Source organism: Pagrus major, chromosome 21 (assembly GCF_040436345.1).
Source record: "Pagrus major chromosome 21, Pma_NU_1.0".
Classification (NCBI taxonomy): domain Eukaryota; kingdom Metazoa; phylum Chordata; class Actinopteri; order Spariformes; family Sparidae; genus Pagrus; species Pagrus major.
Genome location: NC_133235.1, coordinates 22,458,094 through 22,480,372, shown reverse-complemented (window position 1 = coordinate 22,480,372; position 22,279 = coordinate 22,458,094). Strand labels below are relative to the sequence as shown.

The 22,279-nt window shown below is 43.4% G+C and overlaps 1 protein-coding gene across 4 annotated transcripts in view; it reads right to left on the bottom strand.

Moving 5' to 3' along the window:
* Positions 1–10,111: 10,111 nt before the first annotated feature.
* Positions 10,112–22,279, bottom strand: part of LOC141017408 (zinc finger protein 521-like) — a 92,660-nt gene continuing 80,492 nt past the window's right edge. For all 4 annotated transcript variants that reach the window (XM_073492116.1, XM_073492117.1, XM_073492114.1 and 1 more), the window contains exon 8: positions 10,112–11,598. In XM_073492116.1, the coding sequence (XP_073348217.1) occupies positions 11,569–11,598 (30 nt within the window). In that variant the 3' untranslated portion in view covers positions 10,112–11,568. The remainder of the gene's footprint in view (positions 11,599–22,279) is intronic.

Below are 22,279 nucleotides of genomic sequence, written 5' to 3'. Positions count from 1 at the left end.
ATGTATAAGATTGGTTCTGTGAAGTATAACGTAATGCAATGTTAATCACTTCACTGTGTTCACATCTAAAGCAAGCTGTCTTGAAAAAAATCTGAATATACCAACAAAAATATTATGAAGATTAATAAAACAGAATCACATGCTATAAGAACTGGACAAGTTTACCATTGTTGTGTTGGGAGAGAAAAACATTGGCAGAAAAGAGTGAAATACAATGCAGACAATGAAATAATGAGACCTGCCAGCTGTGGCTCATGTACTGTAAGTATCTTTAGACAAAAGGTCAGGAAATGCATTCCCTCGACTCACGGCCTCATTCTTTGTCACATGCATTGTTAAACTTTTGTAAGTTATGTAATAGACAGACTGTAGATAATGAAACACAACTAGATTTTATATTAGAATTGAATGTATACCAAACAGGATAGAAGGCAATTCATCGTTCATGTTGCTGTTCATGTCTTGTTCTTTATGGGATGCATGATAATAATCATAAAAAGATAAGTATTGCCCTCACTGTGACTTCCCAGGTTCAGCTGAAGTAAAACAGATCACTGTCACCCTCTGCTGTTAGAGAGTTTAGCCTACTCTTAATAATGCAGAAGCACAGTGATAAAAACATAAAGTGCCATTAAGCATAAATGTATGAAAAAGGATGTGTGATAACCGAGCTGAACATTTTCTTTTCTCTCTTTTGGGGGGATATTGTTTTACAATAAATCAGTTGTGGGATACATATATGAAAATAATAATAATGACTAATAAAATGGCAGTCAGTAAGCGCAAAACCTAAAGCCTAACGGTCCCCATTGGTACTCACTAATTGATTTTTTTTTTTAAATCAAGATCCATGTGTTATTCCCTGAGAAATGAACGAAAAGTTGCAATGTTAAAGAAAGTAAGAAAAAATCCCTGGATCCGTCCCTTTATCTTGATGCGGAACAAAAGTCAATAGTGTCTGATTTGGGCCAAGATCCATCCTCCATCCAAGTTTCGTGGAAATCTGTTCAGTAGTTTTTGTGTAATCCTGTTGACAAACCAACCAACAAACAGACATGGGTGAGAACATGACCTCCTTGGCAGAGGTAATAATAATAATAATAATAATAATAATAATAATAATAGCACTTTTTCTAAAAATTTTACATACTTTTCAAAAGATAATAACCAGACAAGGCAGATAAAATTACTAGAATGGAACTCGATAGAGAGTGTACCTCCGCCGAGGCCAAACAGTCCCTTTTTAGATACGCTATATCCAGATTTTTGTTTGGATCCACAACAAATTGTACTCACTCAGAAATACCAGCCATTTAAATATGCCAGATATTTTTCATCAAAATCCATCCATTAATGAAAACACCCTACAGCACAATGTTAAAGAAAGTAAAAAAAGAAAAGAAAATGGATCAGTCCCGGTATCTGGATCCACACCAAAGATAATGGGATCTGTTCTTGCTTCTGTAGTTTTTGTGCAATCCTGTTGACAAACAAAACAACCAACAAACTCTTTAGTGGAGGTAATAAGGGACAGAATTAGAATAAAGGACACGAACGTGGAGGAAGTAAAACAACAATATCTCCACACAGTGAGCACATTTACTGCACAATCCTCATTAAAAGACAAATGGCTTGTGTACTGTAACACAACCAAAAGTAAACATTTTTATTTCTTGACTGTTATTACATGTGAGTGATTATTGCCACTAAAGCCCTCGACAGCAGTACCACAAACACTCTTCTTCTTCTTCCTCATGTAAGAGACAGAGAGAAGTAATCTGTTTACAAACAATGCCGAAATATAATTTGACTGCGATCAGCAGGTGTATGTATACTTCTGCGCCACTAGATGTCACCATTAACCTTCACAGCTTCCTGTGTGTGCAGTGCTTGAGCATTAAGCTCCAGTTCATCATAGAGGGAAGACAGTGTTTGAGACTGGCCACGGTTTCCATTAAATGTTTGACTTCATCATTTGTGTTTAAATGTGTGTATTTTTTTCGCACTAGGACCCTGATTGATTCAGATTGTAGCAGAGCAATGTAACCTGATAATCATTGATCTATAAAACTGGATGGTGCTCTCACAGTGAGACCTTTGACTGCTACATTGGTTCACTTGTAATTGCAAAACTCGGACAGTTACAGTATGTCATATGCTTAAGCAAATGTTTTAAATGCTGTTTTGCTATATATACTTGGCAATTGTTTGTGTTACTTAAATATTAATGTCGTAGCTCATGTTCTCCTGGCTCAACAGAAAGTTACCGTATTATAACTAAAAAATAAATAATCATCTATTTGGTTATTTAAGTTTTTCCAAAAATAAACACATCTCTGTTACCTGCTGAGGATCTTTATGCACAATATAAATAAATAGATTAAGCTATCTGATGCATTTTAAGTGGCAGCATTGTGTGATGTAGTCGCTACCTGATGGCTAATTGGGTCAGTGCCAAGTGCAGAGTGGCTTTTGTTTGATGTGCAGATGAAATGCTGAGCGTGCAATACCATTTTTGTATTGTTCCCCAGTCTGGGTAGGTTTGATTTGATCGATTAAATGAGTTCTTTCCAGATGTAGACTTATTAGACCTGTAATTACGCCATCATGTTGGATAGCGGGGTTACGTTTGCAGGTGCCTGGGTCCCACAGGGGACTTACATTGCTCAAATTGTTGCTGTTGCCCGTGTGCACATCTGGGCCTCTGGTCAGGTGCTGGGAATAAGGGCACAGCTGCAGGGAACAGGCCTGTGCTAAACCCCCCCTCTGCTCCCTCTCCGCCCGTGGTGTGGTGGAGGGGGAACAGAAGCACACGTCTGACCAGAGGGATGCAGGCACATTTCCCTGGGGGTGACAGAACTGCATTTATCAGCAGAATGGCGAGCCTGGGTTTACTCCCTGTGTATCTGAATGTGACAGCAAGAGCCGTATCACTGCGAGGAGCGCTTGCACTGTGTGCAGTTATACGAGGGGGACTACTGCTATTGATTTTGTTGATATATTAAAATGTCATGGCATGTGTGCCAAACCGGACTGAGGCTGTTCTGGGGATCATGCCAGCGTAAATTGGTCGTAACATGAAAAATACAGATGAGGGATTTTAATTATATGCTCATGCAAAGGTGTATGTGTGTCCTTTTAATCCTATTCAGTGTGTATAAGTGATCGTGTTTATGGGAGGTTTGGATGTCTGTGACCTCAAGCAATGTATCTAAAAGCTGTGACCCCAAATTGAGTACACCTGTGCCCCTTAAGTTTATAGAGCCCCATTAGCACAGAGTCAGTCAGTGATCTGCGGGGGGAGAGGGCCCATATAACTCCCCCATGAGAGTCTCTGAATAGTTAAACTCTCTCCCCTTTAGCACTTTGTTAGGATGACTTAATGCTGAAATATCCTGTTTTCAAACTGTGTAACACCTCTGGTCAGCGCAATAGATAAATAAAAGGGGACGGATGTGGAATGAAGCCACTGTAATGTTTGGCTTGAGGGAAAACACAGAGGACGGTGGGATTTAGAACAAGCCAATGACCAATATGCTACACTAATAGCCTAAAGTTAAGCTGGAATATACAAGTGAGCCGACAGACGAGACCAAACCACTTTAGTCTGCAGATACAGGTCAAAACTGTGACCTCTTCTGAAGTTGTAGCATCACTTAGTACATTTTCGTCCCTGTGCAGGCTGTTCACTTTCTCAGCTAACTAAATGTAAACCAGAGTTAATATTTCATGAGGGACATACTCCAAAAGAAAAAAATAACAGACTATTTCTGCTTGATTTTTTGCCTTTTCCGCTCTTCCGTTTTTCCCTCTGCCTTTTTCCTGCAGTGTACTTCCTGACTAGAGATTAAATAATTCCATTGGAATCCTCTTAGGATGGGTTCCCAGCACTTGGCAATTAAACAATTACATTTAATCAGCATGGGGCGACGCTTCAAGTCACCCTCATTTCAGACGTTGATTAAAAGCAATTCTGCAGTGGTTATTGCTGTCGACTTTCTGAAACTGTGGTTCACTTAGGTTTACTGCATCTGTGGGGTCAGGTTGGATAGCAATATGGCAGGTTCAGTGGTGGTCGAGAGCCGTATCCGCCTGTGGTGGGTAAAACAGTAATGACAGAACTCATGGCAGACCTTATATTGTCCCTTAAGTCGGAGCTAGTTAGATTACTTGGAGACATTTTGACCCCGCAGCAAAGAAGACTCGAGGAACAAAAGAAAGGAGAGGGACATTAAGTTATGCATGTGGGAGCCCAGATCCTGCTTGAGTGTGAGTGTGTGTACATTAATATATGTGCATTTGTGTTCATACACAGCTATTTCTTTTTGCACATTTGAATGAAATGCACCTTGACATATACAATTTCATCATGCCATGCAATAACATCTCCCTCTGTGATGGCAAACAAGCAATGAGAGGGCACACACTGGGGGAGGAGGGCTTTTTTGACACCACACTCCAGCGAAGGAGTGCTACGTGGCGCAGCGGCGGAGTGCCGGAGCGGACTTTAGTCTTCCTCTGTGCAACACAGATGAGATGCGATGGATACCCGGCCCCCTCTTGTGAAACCCAGGTGCCCCTGTTTCATAAGGCACCCCACCGGCTCCCCAGCCCTCTTAATTAGCGTCTTCCGTCAGCTGGCACCCAGGCCTTCAAGCATCAGTCGCTGGCCTCTGGTGCTGAAGGAATCCAGTTCACTCCAGATCTTCAGCTTTCCTAACAGATGGATACGTGGATGGGCCTGAGTGTGATTTTTTTTGCAAACCTGTAAATAATCATCAATGTGAATTTCCTGGTGGGAAGAAATACTGTTGAATGCTTTCGTCAGTGTGTTTCTTGGTTTTAATAAAGATGGGCAGCTGCGGAGAAAGGGCCACGAGTTTTAGTGTGAGCTGCAGAAACACTGTTACAAGACACTGATGATTTTTATATGATGAAGTCAAATATAGATAAAAGGTTTCACCAGGACGGGAATGTTGCCTTTTTCCTGGTGCAGTATCATAGCAGTGCTGTAACAATAGTCTCTTCTAATGACATTCCCCTAGTAACTTCTTGCCTCTACGAATCTCAGGGGGGAAGCGCTACAAAAAGTGATAATTACATGAAATATACATAGAGAATAAAGGGAGCATGTTTACATAACCAGGCCCATAAATATCTGACGGAGAAGACATTGTTCTCCGACTCCTTTTAAGCTGATCTCCCAGGGATGCCATTTTAATGACATGATGGTTTAAAGAGATGCTGCTCCATCTCGTTCCATATTTAATTAACTTTTGCTTTTCTGACGCAGAGGAAAAACAGAATAAAGAACGCGTGATAGAGACAAACACACACGATAGCGAGGAGACAATAACAAATAGCTGGGAGAACAGAGAGGGAGGCAGGGGGAACATGAGCAGAGACCTTGTCATGCTTTTGTGAGCTGTTTACAATACAAGAGATGCAAGGGGGAGAGGAGGGGCGACAGAGGAGCAAGAGCTCTTAAAATTTGTAAAAAAAAGGGATAGAATTAAGAGAAAGGGAAAGAGATGGGAGACAGAATGGGAGAATGAAGACCTTGTTCTCCCAGGGGTCTCCATTATGGAGCATCTTTTTAGTTCATCACCAATAAGAGAAAATGAATGTGAAAAAGACGATGTGTGTTTAAGTGACATCCCGGAAAATAAATAGATTCAACATTAACAAAAATAAAATCAAAAAGGAAGCTCGTCTGTTGGCCTCCTTCTCCACATTTTCCTCATCAGAGTTGATCTGCCACGGGTTCATTAAATAAACACATGGCAGATGTCAGTGAGCAAAGAGGATTTCACATCACATCATCACACATGTACATATACAGAGCTCCCTGCTCATTATAAAACATGGCTAAAGACACCGAACGCACCAGAAATCTGTGTTAACTTTTCCGCACATTTGGTCACGCACACCCACAGCACTGGAACGTTTGAACTGGCTTCAGCCGCCACAATGAACTCAAATCATTTAACCAATGAATTCATGTTCTGCCACTTAGATACAGGGGACTCAGCCCAGAAATTCGGTGTGCCCTCCTCTCTCTCAGGCTGTGTGTTTTCCATTTTTACTGTCAGCTGTATACGGTGTACTCTGCATTATTGATACTTTCCTTCCCTCTCCTCTCCTCCTCTTGTTAAGACTCTCTCCTTGTCCTCATATCATCACACTGGCCACACTGGCTGCAAGAGCCTGGAGAGTTGCAGTGAATTTGACCCCACCTGGTCTATATTTTATTGCTTTGCGTTTAATACATTTTTGAAAATCCTCCCCCATCTCATACCCCAAAATAAAAAAGAATCTAGTGCCTTGTCTATTTCAAGTGTTTGCCTGGGTGAGGCAGAGGGAGATGACTGGAGGGGGATACTCACCTTCAGCTCTCCCAGTTCAGGAGACAGGGGGGATCATTAGGAGGGGCTACAGTGGAGGGAAGAGTGTGAAGAGTGTGTTTGTTTGTCTATGTGTGTGTTAGCTCGGTGATAGACTGGCGACTTTTTCCAGGGTGTACCCTGCTTCGTGCCCGATGTGTGCTGGCGGGGATGGGCTCAAGTCCCCTGAGACAATGAAAAGGACGGAGGGATGAAAAATGCATCTTCCCTTCAAATAACAACAGTGAATGAGTGTTTTATTTTAAAATACAATTTGTTTACATTTTCTTTGAAGGGTGAGTATTCTCTGAAGGTGATATTCACAGCACCAGGCCCCTTCTCTAATTATTATCTGAGAACTGTCTGATACATTTGCAGAAGTAACTTTACTCCGAGGAGGACAGTTTGGGATTCCACAACTGTCTTTTTTAAACTGTTATTCTCATTCCTACAATTATATTCCAAAGACACAGAAACAGGCTGTACACAAAATAACACGGCACGTACATAAAAGACAATAGCAAATGCCCTTGTGCTCCATCCATAAACACAGTGGTAGGGCTGAGGCGTCCATTTTGCTGACACAGTTCTGAAGTGAAAAGATGGCTCTCTGGATGTGGAGAGTGCCGGTGTGAGAGATTGGGTTACCCCAGACACTCCCAGCGGATCTCCCGGCCAAATGGATCTGGATCTCACGCTTGGGCGCACATATTGAATGCCATAAGAGGTCTCTGAGGTCTCCTTCAGTGGGAGGAATGCGCAGCCTAACAATGTGGAGTTTTCACCAAACTAAATTTTGAACCAAAGAAGAGTTATAGCAAGGACACCGGAACACAAGGGACAACCGCTGAATGCATACTTACATTCGTGCAGGTTGTTCGTATCGGATAAAGTGGCACATTTTTGGCTTCCCGGATTGCAACATGCACTGCGCAGATTCAGTAGGATCTCATAATTCTTTAATAAAGTCTTAACACAGCTTGCCTCTTTCCCTCCGGAGGGCTATGAGTATTAGCCTGTCAAATGAAAAAAACAAAAACAAAATGCCATTTCACACACATCCTGGGCAAGAACAATGGCATTTCAGCTACTCCCAAACATCTGGCCCGACTGCCCAGTTCCACTAAGGACTGGCCAGGCTCTTAGCAGCATCGAGTGCCACTTGCATGGAGGTTATGTTCAGGCGACGACACCGTGGAGGATCGGCCAGGCTAAGTTATCTCTGAACAAGCCATCCATTCTGCCGCTTTCTGATGGAAGAATACTTGGGGGCTGTGTAATTATATTGCTTTAAATGAACCCACGAGAATGCTCCTGCCAAAGCGCCCACAAAGTCTCACACTTGGGCGAGTGTCAGAAACGCAGCGCTTGTGTATGCATTAGTGTGTGTAGCTGCATGCATGCGTGTGTGTGTGTGTGTGTTTTGCTGCTTAGGCTGGCGTTAAAAGGGAGGCCGCATTGCTTCTGATACGCCTCACAAGTGAATTTAATTAAATCATAAATATGAGCTGGAGGCCGCCACCCAATTTAATGTAATGGATGATGTGGGCCAGTCCATCTCTGGCAAAGCAAAGTTCTGGACCCGTTCAAATGCCCTTGAAGCTTATTAAAAGTGCCTGGCACAGGGAGATGCTAGCAAAGTTGTTTAATGGATGCCCAGCTTGCATTCAGTATGACAGTTAATGTTGGGCCGTACCATCTCTGACTTGGATGAGGGGCTGTGTCTCTATTGTGGAAATCTTGTCCATCCCTCATCTGATTGTTGTCATAGTAATGTAATACAAGCTAACAGATGACAGAGACAACATGCACATTTGATTTGAATAAGAAAATCCAATAATAGAAACCATAGTAACCCCGACTGCACGGATGTACTATAAAATGCTGTATGTGATCCATCTATATTATACACTTACACATAATGGATCAAAACAGTATATACAGGACTAATATTGTGCTTCCCTTAGTATTCTTAATTATGTTTAATCATGCAAACAATGTATGGTTAAGTTTGTTTTATCTTATCAGCCCAGTCGCAAAAATAAAATGTCGGCATTTTACGTTTCTGCAAACCATTGATGCATTAAATTCATCGTATTATAACATTTCTACATGTCACATAACGTTAAGATTATATGTATATGAGCTGATGTTCATGTCAAGAGGAAGAGGAGATGGCGGTGACCGAGACGTCTGCCAAGTGAGAGAGCATTATTCGAGACAGCGATTCAACATTGTAAACGTGAAACCACTGCATATTTTTAATGAGATATTAGGACATTTTTTGCCATGTTAGTGGCAACAAAACCAGATATTTTTAACAAGACTTCAGGACATTTTCCCGCTGTGTTCAGCCCAGATACGTCCAAGTCAAAGGTTGACATTTGTACCCAACGTGGCATATCATGTTCACATTATATGCTTATTAACTGACTTTCACATCGGTAGGTGGAAGGTATGATAGTGGTGTTAGTACAAGCCACATGGCTGCCAAGCAAATGACCGCAGTTCAACTCTGTGGGGAGATTTACAGTCGTTTTTGTGGCGACTAAAGCCGGCTATTTTAACCCAAAACATGATGTTTTCCTCACCAAGTGTTTTTTGTGCCTAAACCTCAGCAGACCAGAAGCACAGGGTTGAAATTGAACCTGAACAAATGTATAGTAGCAACATAGATGAATATTGAGCTTTAAATCTGACACAACCAGGTAAGCCAAAACAAGATGTTTTCCTAACCCTAACCAAGTGTTGTTTTTGCCTAAACCTAATCAGACCGTAAGCACAGCGTTGTCACAACATAAAATTAAAAATGGAACCTAAATCACTGCACAATCGTTGGTTGTAGTGGCTGCTTGTCTCGTCTGATGTCTGTTTTAATGTTTTATTGTCAATGCCTGTATTAGCGTGTTGTATTATGTGTTTTATATACCTGAAAAGAACTGCAAATTAGCCAAAGCTAGAAGTCATACAGTATATGCATTGCATCGGTTGCATTTTTATCTAGATGTAACAATGCCAACATGTATCATCCCTGTCAGATAAACCAATAAAATTAAAGCAAGAGAAACGTTGCAACATGAAGCAACGTAGAGTTTCGACATAATCTGTTGTTTGCATATTGTCAACATTTATTCTGCTATCGGGTTTTATTTTATACACACAGCATTTAATGAAAGATAGTATCTACTGTGTATCTCAAATGAAGCATCAGTTTACGCTCATTTGTTACTCACAGTGTAACCTAGTTACAAGGCTATGTGCTGCAGCGCTGATCCTTTTCAAAACAAAACTGAAAGCTTCAACAAATGTTATGCTGCTCGCGTGTCACCATTGATGAATCATTTGCTGGGACAGACAGATGTTCTTGCAGGGTTTTGTCCCATCCGGCAAAGGCAGGAGAATCTTTGCCTCGGTCTCCCGGAGCGCTGGAGGCTCCCTAAATAGACCTAGCGCAAGGGTGTGTAGAATGGGACCGCACAGGGTGATGGGTAATGGAGTCATTAATAACACAGACCTCCCTTAAGATGCTCAGATGTTTGTTAGCGAGAGCCACGAGGGAGCGGGGAAAATAGGATGCAATTTGATACAAGGGGGGGAAAAAAAGCAGTGTAAGCTTTTGATGATGATCGTGTTTATGCTGTCACAGGTCTCGTCTGATGGGCTAATTGTGTTCACACTTACACACAGATACACAAGTATTTTAGGTAGATAATGAAGGGACAATGAAGCCATTTCCTCATACAGTTTTTAATATTTCCATCACATGTGCAACACAAAAAAACGAGGTCTGCCAAATACAGAACTCCATATTTTGTACAATACATTTTAATATCATCAGAGATAACCGTCCTTTTGCTGCAGGAGATGGTGATTTCCTGTAAACTGTGTACGAACAATTCTCAATCAAAAGGTCAAAACATTAAAGTTTTATACAAAAGTGCATCTCAGGTTCATTGAATGCAAAACATTTACAGAACAGAATGGTTTAAAGTTTCGTATGATGCCACAGTGGCTTCCAGCTTGAGCAGACAGCAATGGGACACTGCGAAGCAACAAGAGGAGTACTCGGGCACTCTCCAGGAGAGCCATGGACAGAGTTTAGTAACTAGGGCATATCCCTAAGACAGACTGAAATTGTGTTCTGTCTTCATGACCCCAAATCCGAATGGATTAACTCCCCCACTGCGAAAAAATATGTAGAGATAACAAAACATAAAAATAAAAAAAAAATAAAAATTCCAGTAATCTCCAGGCTTCAACGAGCAGTAAACATTAACAACAGAAATGTACAGGTTGAGTCAGTGGGCTGGAGATTTCCCCATGCTCTGAGAGCCACATGGGAGCTTCACGCCTCTGTTCACGAGCCAACCAGAGGAACTAGCCTTTTCCAAATCTGTGTCACTGCGTTTGCATATATCAGCATCCTGTCCTGTTTTTCTGTTCTCTCTGTTGTTTTTTTTTTCTTTCCTTTTTTCTCTCGTCTGAACTCCGGCGCAGGCAGTGCAGATTAGTCGCACCGCCGTTCTCAGCTGGTCCTCTGGCAGCCATATTACGACGGACACGCAGACAAGACCTCAGCCTATGCTGGTGAATCAAGCTTTCCTACCCCCGTAATGATTGACCATGTCAGGAGACAGAGTGACATACTGCGCGGTAGGAGTAGCGCTGATGAAAAGAGTCCTCCTGACAACACTTGCCGGTTCCTACAGCTTCCTATGCTCTCCGTGTCACCCTGTTTCTCCTTTACACAACTGGTTGAGTCCCATCTGGTCTGTTCGACAATGTTATTGACCTTTTTTTTTTTTTTACCCCCTTCTCCTTTTTTTGGACAAACATTTTCAACTGTACATTGGCAAATACTGTATAAGATTGCAATATAGCTGTAGTTAAGCAACACATGAAGAATTCTATGTACAAACAAGTTGGCTTTTTCTTTATTTTTGAAATAATGGTTAGTAAAGAATGGAGAGGGTTCGTTTCATGTTCTTTCCCCCTCTTTCTTTTATTTTTCTTTGCTTTGCTTTTCTTTTTTCTTGCTGTGGCATGATTCCATGTGGTGTAACTGAATCGAAAGTTCAGTGCAAGACAGTCAGTGGGAAACTGCACCGGCAGTAATTGGCGGTCAGACATTGTTCTTCGCGTCATGCGATCCTTGTTCTCGGCCGCGGCACTGATCTTTGCCATGTTAGCTGCTGTGCTGAGTCAACGTGTGGTTCTGCAAGGACACAAAAAGAGACAGGGGAAACATTATGATCACATACAACAAATGGATCTTTCATTTTCCTTCCCTTTCATTAAAAGGACATTGGAACATTATTAATCTTCCATAGCAAGGACACTAACGTTCTACACCTTGAAATGTTATGATTGACAAGCATGGCTTGTGATTATCTCGGCATTTGAACATCATCTTTATTAGCTCGTCATTACCCAGATCCAATTAACTTACACGCAACGCAAATCTGTTTGTGGATCAATAGCAGTTGGCTTTGGGATTAAACGTAGTTAAGTCTTAGTCTAACACAAAGGCACTGGACCACTGACAGATAACATCCCATTCTTCAGAAATCCTGCCTCCCGATCAAAGGCTGTGTCCATGGAAACAAATCCATAACAAGGCACTGACACACCTGATGGAATATCATCCTGAGAGTCTTGTTTATACAGCGCCTCCGTGTATTGAATGTGCTGCTAACGTACAGGGCAGGAAAAAAATAAAAAAAGTTGAAAAATAGGTGCAGGTGAGGCCGCTGATGATTTGATCCTCCACCCCGCTGCGAATATGTAACGGTGCACAATTTACCATGACAGGATAACAAGCTGACAATATCGCCCTGTTTTGCTGTATCTCCCAAATTTATGCAGGCACGCACACAGACCGTTGAGAGTGGTTGTAGTGGGGCAGCTGTGCCAGGTTCTTTAAAGGGAGTGTGGACCAGGGGGTGTGTAACTGGTGTCCCTGGTGGGCTGAATCCAGGTCATCTTTTGAAGTGACTGCTAATCCCTTTAATGCAAACTACATGCCCCACTTGCTGCGCTCTGTTTAAAACACGGCCTTGGACTCTCTAAACTGGCATGGACTAGACACACCTGTCACAGAGTCATCAGCACGCATGCATGCACAGATACACACACACCCCGGTGCACACATACATTTCATCGAGCAGGATTAAGTGCACGAGTATGTGAAATGACGTGTTTACTGCTCGGCTACGGGAAGCGAGATCTGAAATGATTACTGCAACCTCAGTGAGAAGGTTTACCAAAGCAGTCACCTTCAGTCCTGTTGGTGCAGAATCCCTCGGGCAGTGCTAGGAGACGACTATTAGCCCCCCTTGCATTCATTCCTTCCCTCTTTACCCTTTCGGCCGCCTCCATATAAAGCGTTTAAACACCTCGACAGCTTTCCTTTCAGCTAGGGCGATTACTCCCCGACAGGTGGGGTAATAAGCTGTTTGACGGGGAGCAGGAGTGTGACCCCTGTAAGGGTTAGCGTGGCTCGCCTGGGCCCTGCTCTCCCTTTTTTAAAGAGGCGGCCCCGGACAGCTCCTCTGCTTCCCTCTCTCCCCTCTTGCTGAAATAAAGCTCCTTTAAGTGAGTCTGGGAGGAGACTCCCCACGGGACGCTCTCTCTCTCTCTCTCTCTCTCTTTCTCTCGCCCCACCTCACCTCCTCCTCCCCGCCTTACACTCCACCAACCCCCCCCTACCCCCCGGTGAAGACATCCTTGGCGTTGCTGAGGAGGGACAGGAGCACGGCAACCTTATTAATGAATGCGGCCCATTACCCGTCAGCCTGGCTCCTCGGCGACTCCCAGAAGCCCCTGCAGTACGTGACTTCAAATGGCAGGATATTGACACGAGGAGAGCAAAGCGGCTAGGACTGAGTGTGTGTGCCCGTGTGTGTGTGTGTGGAAGAGAGAGAAACAGAGAGAGAAAATTTGTGCTCGACTGAGTGTGCATGCCTTTGTGTGAGTGTGCCAGTGCGTCTAGGTGTGTGTGTGTGTGTGTGTCTGTGGACCCCAAAGGAACGTAGCTCCTTGGATATAATGTAGGGCTCGTAACAGCTATTAGAGGGGAAAATAACCCCTCTGGGGAATGGCTCCCCCCACTGCATGTCCCAGCTCTGTCTGACACACACTGCATTCTACCTTTTTCTTAAACATGCCAGGAGTTTTCTCACTGAGGGCTTTCTCAAGGACGGTGTTAAACGACTTCAGCGGCTGTGGCAGCCATGCAGACTAAAGGGAAATAGAGGAAAAGAGGGGGGGAAAAAAACGTTAAAAGAAAATGAAACTGATACCTTTATCTCTGTGGATACCGAACTCCGCAGAGTAGCTATAAACTGTTCTGTGTATGACTATGGAAGGTGGGAGAAGGGAGGGAGGGCGGAAATTCACTTTCCAATCTCCATCCTTGTCAAGTTCTTCAAGTACCTTTGCACCAGCGCTGTGTAAGTTAAATACCTACAGTACCCAACCACAAATGTCAAATTAGATGTGAAATTCACATCTTGTGTGGGAAAATGACCCGAATGTCCACTGCCCCGGCAAGGAGGATGTCACTAATGGTGTCACACCAGAATCACTGCAATTTAGGATTAGATGCCCTCCATTAAGCCTTTTAGCTCTCATCCTGACTCCCTCCTTCAATGCCATCCTATTCCCCCTGAAACTCTGCCATTCCCCTTATCATCCATTTCCTTCCCTTCTATCCAACCCTTAATCTCCTCCTCGATCCTTTCAACCACCTGCTGGCCACACAGGCCTGCTGCAGGGCCCAGTTACCAACAGTGTTCAGGTAAACCATAGCAGTCAATTCTCCACTAAATTAAATTTTGCTCTGATCAATAATGCGCACCCGCTTCTCCCTTATGAAGACTTGGCTGCATTGGCTCGGAGCGAGCCTCTTCCTCCTCTCCTATTCTCTCACCGGCTCTGTGCCACCGTTAAACCACCACTTTCATCTGATTACATCACCCTACTGCAACGCCCTCAGGGGTGGTGGAGGAGGAGGGGGAACATCCGGCAGGGGTCTTGTGTACCCATGCAAACAGGTGCAACATGTCTTAGGAATTTAACGCGGCTGCAGAGAGGGAGAGGGTGAGGAGGAAAAAAGAGAACGATTGGGGAAGAGCAGCAGAGAGTAGGAAAGTGCAAGGAGGCCGGGGAGTTGATTTATTAACTAATCATTCTTTATGTCGTTCCCCATTGCTCTGGTCTCCATCGATAGCACCCGGTCTCCAGTGAGGCAACAGAGGTGCATCTCTTACATCAGCTCTGCAAAAGGAAGGCCAATAGACCAGCAGACACGTCCTCTCTTTCATCTGATCTCACTGTATTAAAGACAATCTTCACACTGTCCAACATCACAGAGAGGAGATGTAAAGCTTAATCGCAACGCTAACTATGTTTGATTAGCGCGGTGTTAATACCTGCAGAGCACATGTTACAGTATGCACACTGTGTCTGCTCTTCTACCTGGTGTTATCTCGCATGTAGCATTAAACCCAGCCTTCATCGAGCGCTTACAGAGCTGAGTGAGCAATAACGACTTTTTAAGCTTTAGTTTTTTCAGGGCTTCTCAAACAAATTAGGTGAGCTGACCAGAATTTGCCGCATTATTTAGCCTTCAAACTCAAAGTACTGCAGCTTCAATTCTAGCAATTTATTTGTAAGTATTACATGTATTATTAATTGCATTCAAATTGCACCCACATTAAGATTAATGCATGAAATTATACTATACTAAAAGCATAAATAAATGCGTTAATGTTAACATACTGCAGCTTTTAACTAATATCAAATCCTTTAATTACATTGCTTAAATGACAAAGTTCTTTGTATGTCAGTATCTTAGTCTCATGTGCAGTAAGAATCAAACCCAAAATGTAATTGATCTGCACAGTAAGGCCGGAAGAACTGCAATAAAATGCAGGGGTGCAAGTAGCTAATTACAGCTACTCAAATTATTGTCATTTTAAGTAATTTTTTGGGTACTATTTTTTTAATTCTATAGTTTAACTCGTTACAATGGTTAAAAAGTAACTAATACTCTGAGTACTGTTTGAGAAGAATACTCTGTACTTTTACTTAAGTATTTTTTTGATTCAGCAAGACATTAAATTGAGTAATATATTAGGAATGTAACTGTACTCTTACTTGAGCCCAGATGTCATAATGGTATGTAAAGTAGCAATCACACTGTAAATGTCCCAGTTAAGGAGAGTTTGGTCTGTGTGCAAGTGTGGGCGCATGTTTAAGTTGGGTTTTGGGTATTGATTTGTACGTGGTTTGTATGTTGTTTTCAAAATATGTCAAAAAAAAAAAAAGACTCAAAAGGACAGTTTGGAGAATATTGTGGAGAAAAATATTTAACATTTTGCAGTTAAATTAGTTCGTTAATGATTACTTCAATGATGAAGACATTTATTTATGTCCTTTGACAAACTTGTCCAGCAGCAAACCATTAATTTGCTATTGTCAAGTATTACTTAAAGTAAGGATTTACTCAATAAAGAAACGATTTAATCAGAAGAGTTAAGTGCATTCATTTTTAACCCTGTGGCTAAAGTGTCTTATTTAGTTTATCTGCAATCAAAAAAAAAAAAAAAAAATTCAAAGGAACCGTCTAAACTGTAAACATCCCCCTCTCTAAGCTCTGATTAAAAGTCTTATCAGTCTGTGCCGAGTTCCTCTCTTTTACCCCGCATGGCTGACGTACAGTAAAGTCTGCAAAGCTGCATCTGGAGCACGGGGAGTGTGCACAAAACCACTGAGACCTGTGCGCACCCGTACTCATCACTCAGGAATTTAATTAACGCAGACGAGAACGTCATCAAACGATGCTAAAACAAAGAACCTGTGGTCTTTCTTCCAGGCTCCGAACTGCAGGGTGACTTTAAGCCATGAAACCACTCGGATATTTTCGGCTAATTTATGTTGGCGTTGTGATTGGAAGATGAACAATGGACCTCAATCAATACCGACCCCCATTGTTTCTCGGGGAAAAAAAAAAATCTGACACCATGTGTTTTCTTATCGCTCCAAACTGCTGTGGAGAAGGACAAGAGTGCTGCATTCTGCCTTGATGTTTAATGGTGTGTTGAACTCGGTCCAGTATTGACTCAGTCCTCCCTTTGTGCATTCCCTACTGTTGACCAGTCCACTGAGGGAGTAATCCTTTCCTGCTTTGACCTCAGGCCAGGCTTACTGCTGGCTAGTTTAGCCAATGAACAACACAATCAAATAAATAAATAATACGGCAGTTGGCATTCTCCACAGTCATCACTTATCAGGCCGTAGGGAGGGTTGACCCCAAACACTGTTGTGCCACAACCGGCCTGGTCTCCTTGGTAACAGACTGTCTTGTTTGAAGTGAGGTGCCCGGGGAGTCGTGGTCATACAGTAACAGCACTCGGCCGTGGATTTCAATGTCTTCCATGTGTGTCATTTTTGTGTCCGGTCATTTTCGCGCTGTTAAAAAGAAATATATAATACATCTATAATGTTTCAAATGCTTTGATTAGATGTCTAACTACCCCGAGCAAATGCTTCTGAGGTGTAACCAGAAATGACGGACCACCCTTTTTGTGGGCTGGTGCTTTGTAGCTCCAAATGATACTCATTACCCTGTCTAAGTAGACAAGTGAATGGTACTAGAAACACACTATGCAGTGATCCTGCTGTTTGACTGAGGTAGCAAAACAACTGCACAACTGCTGTGTTATTATGGGGCCTCATTAAGTGAGGAGAGAGTGGGAGACGGGGAGAGGGGAGAGAGGGAGAGCAATAGAGAGAGGGCCAGCGAGAGGGAGAGGAAAAAAAAAAACACAAGAGAGCGATACAAACTGTATTCTGAGGTGATAGCAACACACAGATGCCTTTCCAGCCAAAATGAAGACTATGACTAAAGAACCCAATTAAGGGCTTTCTTAGGGGAGCCATCTTGGGAGGGGGATGGGTCTTCCTGGGACATGAGCCCTGGGCTACATCCTCTAATTAGACAGAGCGAGGGGGGAGGATCTCTGCCTGTCACTGGGAGGGAGATGGGGTCCATGGGGTTCCACATGTCAGTCCCAGAAACAAAACACAATTACTCTCACATTTAACCACTTCAGTCAGGGACAGACTTTGACTAGGGATGCTACAGAGCGTCCCCCTCCTTCCCTTCCTCCCTCCCTCCCTCCCTCCCTCTCCTCTCCTGTGCTGCTAGATATGCCACTTCACAAATACGGAGATTTTTGAGGACTAAATTTTCTCCCGCATTTTCCGCGTCCGCATGAGAAGGCGAGAGTCGATGTGCACTCTCATGTTTTCCCACCGAAATGGAGGAGCGAATCAGAAAATTAGCTTTTAATTGACCAGTGTCGTTCAAATTCCTAACTGAAGAGTTAAATTACTTTGCTGTTGTGCTGCGCGAACATGGAAAATTCGAGAGGGAATAATTGTTCTAATGCTGTTTATTCTGGCCTCTGCTGCATTTTGTTAACATCAACGGCGTAATAGACACTTGAAAATCAAATCACTACAGGCAGCAAATTAAACCTGTAGTGATTTTATTTTTTTTTTCCTGCCTGAGAAGCGCTTAAAATGGCATTATCAAAGTTGTTGAAAAAGTCAACTAAGAAAAAGTAAAGGAGACATGTTTGAGGGAGAGATCCGGTGATGGATTCTAGCACAGTACGCCGAGCGTCTCCTCTTTGTTTGGATTTAACTTTCCCCAGTGGTGCAACACAGGAAAAAGAAAAAAAGAACAGCTCAAAGGCTTCTGGGAGTTTTTGTCATGTCTCCCTCCAGACAAAGTGTTTGCATGCACATATCAGACCCTCGGAGAGACAGACACAAAGACAAATACATACAGCACGCACACAGATGTATACACACACACGCCCGCACTGAGAAAGAGAATATCCTCCCAGGATCATTAGGTCTGTCATGCTGTCTAATTCTGATCCACCTACAAAACTAGAACACCACTATTGTGATACATCACTCGTCATCTAAGGGTGTTTATGTCCCCATTTACAGTGTGTGTACAGTGTTGTACATAATTATAAATAAGCTTAAATATTAATGATGGCGCCTCACAAGCAGCTGTTTTTTTTTTTTTTCCGTTTTCTAATTCATTGTTCTTTTATTTTGTAGTGCAACTTTTTGAAACGGTGACAGAATTCTGAGCACCTGGGGTGATGAAGAAGAAAACAAGTTGTCATATAAAAGGGAGAAAAATATATATACAACTTTCAAACGCGTGAAGAGCTGTCACACTTGGCAGATCAAGATATTCAAGAGGATATGGGGTGTTTGAGAGCCGCTTAGGGACAAACACACGTAGCTGCGCTTTTTGTGAGACACTTTTGGGACGCGGGGCAGTTAGGGCGTTTTTCGGGGCATATTTTAAAATTCATGGAAGAAAAAAAAAACAAGAAGCAAAAACTTCTGGGGAATTAAGTCTCTGTGCTGCGTGAGGAGGATTCTTAAGATTTCATGAAAAGGAAAGCAGAAAAGAAATATTGAGGAGAGAGGATCAACTTTAGTAATTCCTGCATTATAATATTATAAAACTCCCTCCTTTCTCTCCCACTGTCCATCTCTCGTTTTCAGTCTTTGACGCACGTTATGACATGCATAGCTGTTTACACCTGCTGACCGTGAAGCCTATAAATATGCTTAATTAAAACAGTGGAATTGGTCACAGCTTGGCAATAATGGCTATCACACGGGGAGAGGAGGATCTCATTTGTGTGTGGAAGTAGAACATGATGCAGATGTGCTCTTGTCACTTTCGGCACTCATTAAGGCCAGGGAGCTTCGGATTGTCTTTGAAGGAATCCTTTTAAAAGACACTCCAATTAAGGTACGTGTCCTGCGGGCGTCTGAGGAGAGAGGGAGCAGTCGTACGGCACCCCGGTCCTTCCTTTCCACTCCTCCGTCGACTTAACACATGACTTACAATCTCGTGTCACTTCCAAGGAATGATAATGAAATTGGAGGATGGAAAGAGGGGGGGGGAGAGAAAAGAAAGCCCAGCTTAAAAGAAACAAGGGAATCTCACGCTGAAAATGTCATCTTCGCTGTTGTGTAACTTCAATCTCATTCTCTCGTCTATGGAGGAATCGGGATCGTTGGGAGAGGAGCGTCTCCGATTGCGGCCCCTCCAGTGTACGCCACCGCCGCATCGCTGGAGGAGCTGAACTTGCGCGTTTCTCCACAAATGAACTGCACTCAGAGAAATGTCAGATTTAAGCTGTGGCTAATACTGCGCACCCATCAGTTAATGAATCTGCCTAATTAATCCAGCCTAGCAGCATTGTCAGTGGCTCAGTTCCCTTTGCAAATGTGAAAAGCTACTGTATCTGAAGCCAACGCGAGGGGAGAAGGAAGTTTATTATCAAGTTTCACATTGCAATGTGGCCTTCGCGAGAACCTGGAGAGATTTTTCTTTCTCATAAGGGGTAGCTGCTTTTAAAATGACAGGACTGTGGAGCTTATTTGGGAGAGAGGATGCAGGAAAGTCTCCTCGTCTCCTAGTTGCTCAAGGGGTGGGCAGTAGTTGAGGGTCAGGATGAGCGCTGCACAGCCAGCCCGCTTGCCCTCCCCATCAGCACCTCATGAAATATCTAGACTTTGCTCCATATTTTAATGGGGTGAGGGAGAGGAATGCGCAGGGTGGAGGCTGTGTGAGCGTGTGTGATGGTGGAGGGGAGGCCTCTGGAGAGTTACGAGGGGAATGGTGGTCTATGCATCTCAGTGCTTATTTTTTTGTCTGTGAAAGAAAGAGGGGAGAGGAAGAGAAAGAAGGAGAGCAAGAGAGATTATTCTCCTTTGGAATCTGGATTCTGGGGCACACAGGCCCAGGAGTCAGTCAATCTGGCCAGTCTGAGGGGGGCGGCTGGGCGGGGGGTCCTAGGAGGGCTGATTAGACGGATGCTCTCCCATCATCCATCTCGACAGGCTGGCGAAAATTGGCTAGCCCCTCGCAGGGTAGAGTTCACGGGGGGAGGCGGTGGGGGAGAATGTGGAGCGGTGCACTGGATACCTGTCACAGCCTTTGGTCTGTTTCAGGATCTCAGCAGCAAATTAATAAAATATCGTTCCTGCTTCCTTTTACCTGCCGTGGCAGCTCTCCCTCTCGCTGCTCCATCTCCCAGCTTGCACTGGCCCTTTGACCCCTCCGACTACTGTGAGAGATGAGGAGCCCAGGCAGCCGGCGAGTGGGCCAGAGTGTCAGGGAGAAACAGGGAGAAACTCCAAACTCAAGACCTGGCAAAGAGAGAGAGCTTCCACTTCTCTCGCTGCTGGAAGACAGCTCCACTTCAGACAGACTGACAAACGACTGCCCCGTGTCAGTGAGACATTTTGAAGTGTGATGCATGGGAAATGGCAACTGCAAACAAACAACTACTAAAAACAAGTCTCCAACCTGCACTGTTTGTTGAAGGCTTAACTATAAGCTTACATCCAACACTACGTTCAGGAGTTCCATCTTAAGATAATGTTGGATCTTTGAAAAACTTATGGAAACTTTGAGCTGGTCACAGTTAATAAACTCAGCACATTGTGAATGTCTCTGTATGTGTGCACATTATATATGTACTAGATACAGTGTGAGCATTCACTCACATGGGACTGCCTTTAGAGCGTGACACAGGTTGAGCATAATGATCGCCTTATCCCCAAAGCTCATTCCTGCTCGGCTTTCATAACCCCCCGTTTCACAACAAAGTGCCATAGGTCTTTCATGTTCTACTCTTGTCTCTTCACACACAGTGTAAAACAATATAATCATGCATGAAACAACACCTCCGGGAGGTGGAGATCACTTCATTCCAAAAAATGTCAAACGAAAAAAGTAGGAAAACATCCCCAGGTTATTTGAGATTGTTTACAGGTACCTGCAACAACCCTCGCTGTATAGAGAGCACCAATGAGAGATGAAAATGTGATAAAGAGGAGGCCTTGGCATGAATGAAAAGACTCCACGTTGGCAGTTCGGTGGAGCACGAGGCTTGTTAAATAACCTTCTCGGTGGTGGAGCTGCATGTTGGTGGACGGTGGATTGTTTTATTCATGGTTGCCGTGCTCAAATGACCAGCAGATAATGATCACACTCACCTTCCTCCTGGCAGACACACGCCTCTGTGTTTACAACCTGAATCTCAATATGAAAATCGTTGCCGATCAATGGGCGGCCGAGCCCTGGATGCTTCCTCTGGCTACCCGTTAATACATACTGCTGCTAATCCAAGTTCTAAGGTAGATGCACTTGAAGGATGCAGTCTGGTTTTCTTTCTGTGCTTTAAGGCGAATTAAGAACAATTTCACTGATTGGATTGAACGTGGTGCTTATAGACTGCTCATGTTTTAATGATTCAGTTTCAGAAGGCGATAGAAAAAAGATCTGGATATGAGAAGTGCGCCATGTGCACGGTAGAGGATCCCCCAAACAAAACAGAGCTGCTTGAAAACACCACCGCAGTGAAATAATATAATAAGGTCTCTTTCATTTTTTCAGGCCCTCAAAGGACCTGGGAGAAAGATTGCTAGAAAATGGATTATCTCTCGAACATTGCGAGTTCATAAGTCCAACTACTAACTTTGTTGAAGGGCAGATACGGTCTCCCAGAGGACAAAGCTCATATTTAGCCATGAGGCCTCCTCTGTGATTAGGAGGGGAGATGCAGGCATATTGACTCAACTGTGTTTTTGCCTCTGCACTGTATGTAATTACCTCTTCAAAAACGAACATTCCACTAATCCTCTAATTCCAGATATTTTAGTGCTCCGCTGGTCTAATAAGCAAATCAAATCATATCTGCACATCACAAATGAGTTTTGGAAACGGACTGAAATAATTCCTTCTGAGTCTCTCATCCCAGCCGGGACGGAGGGGACAG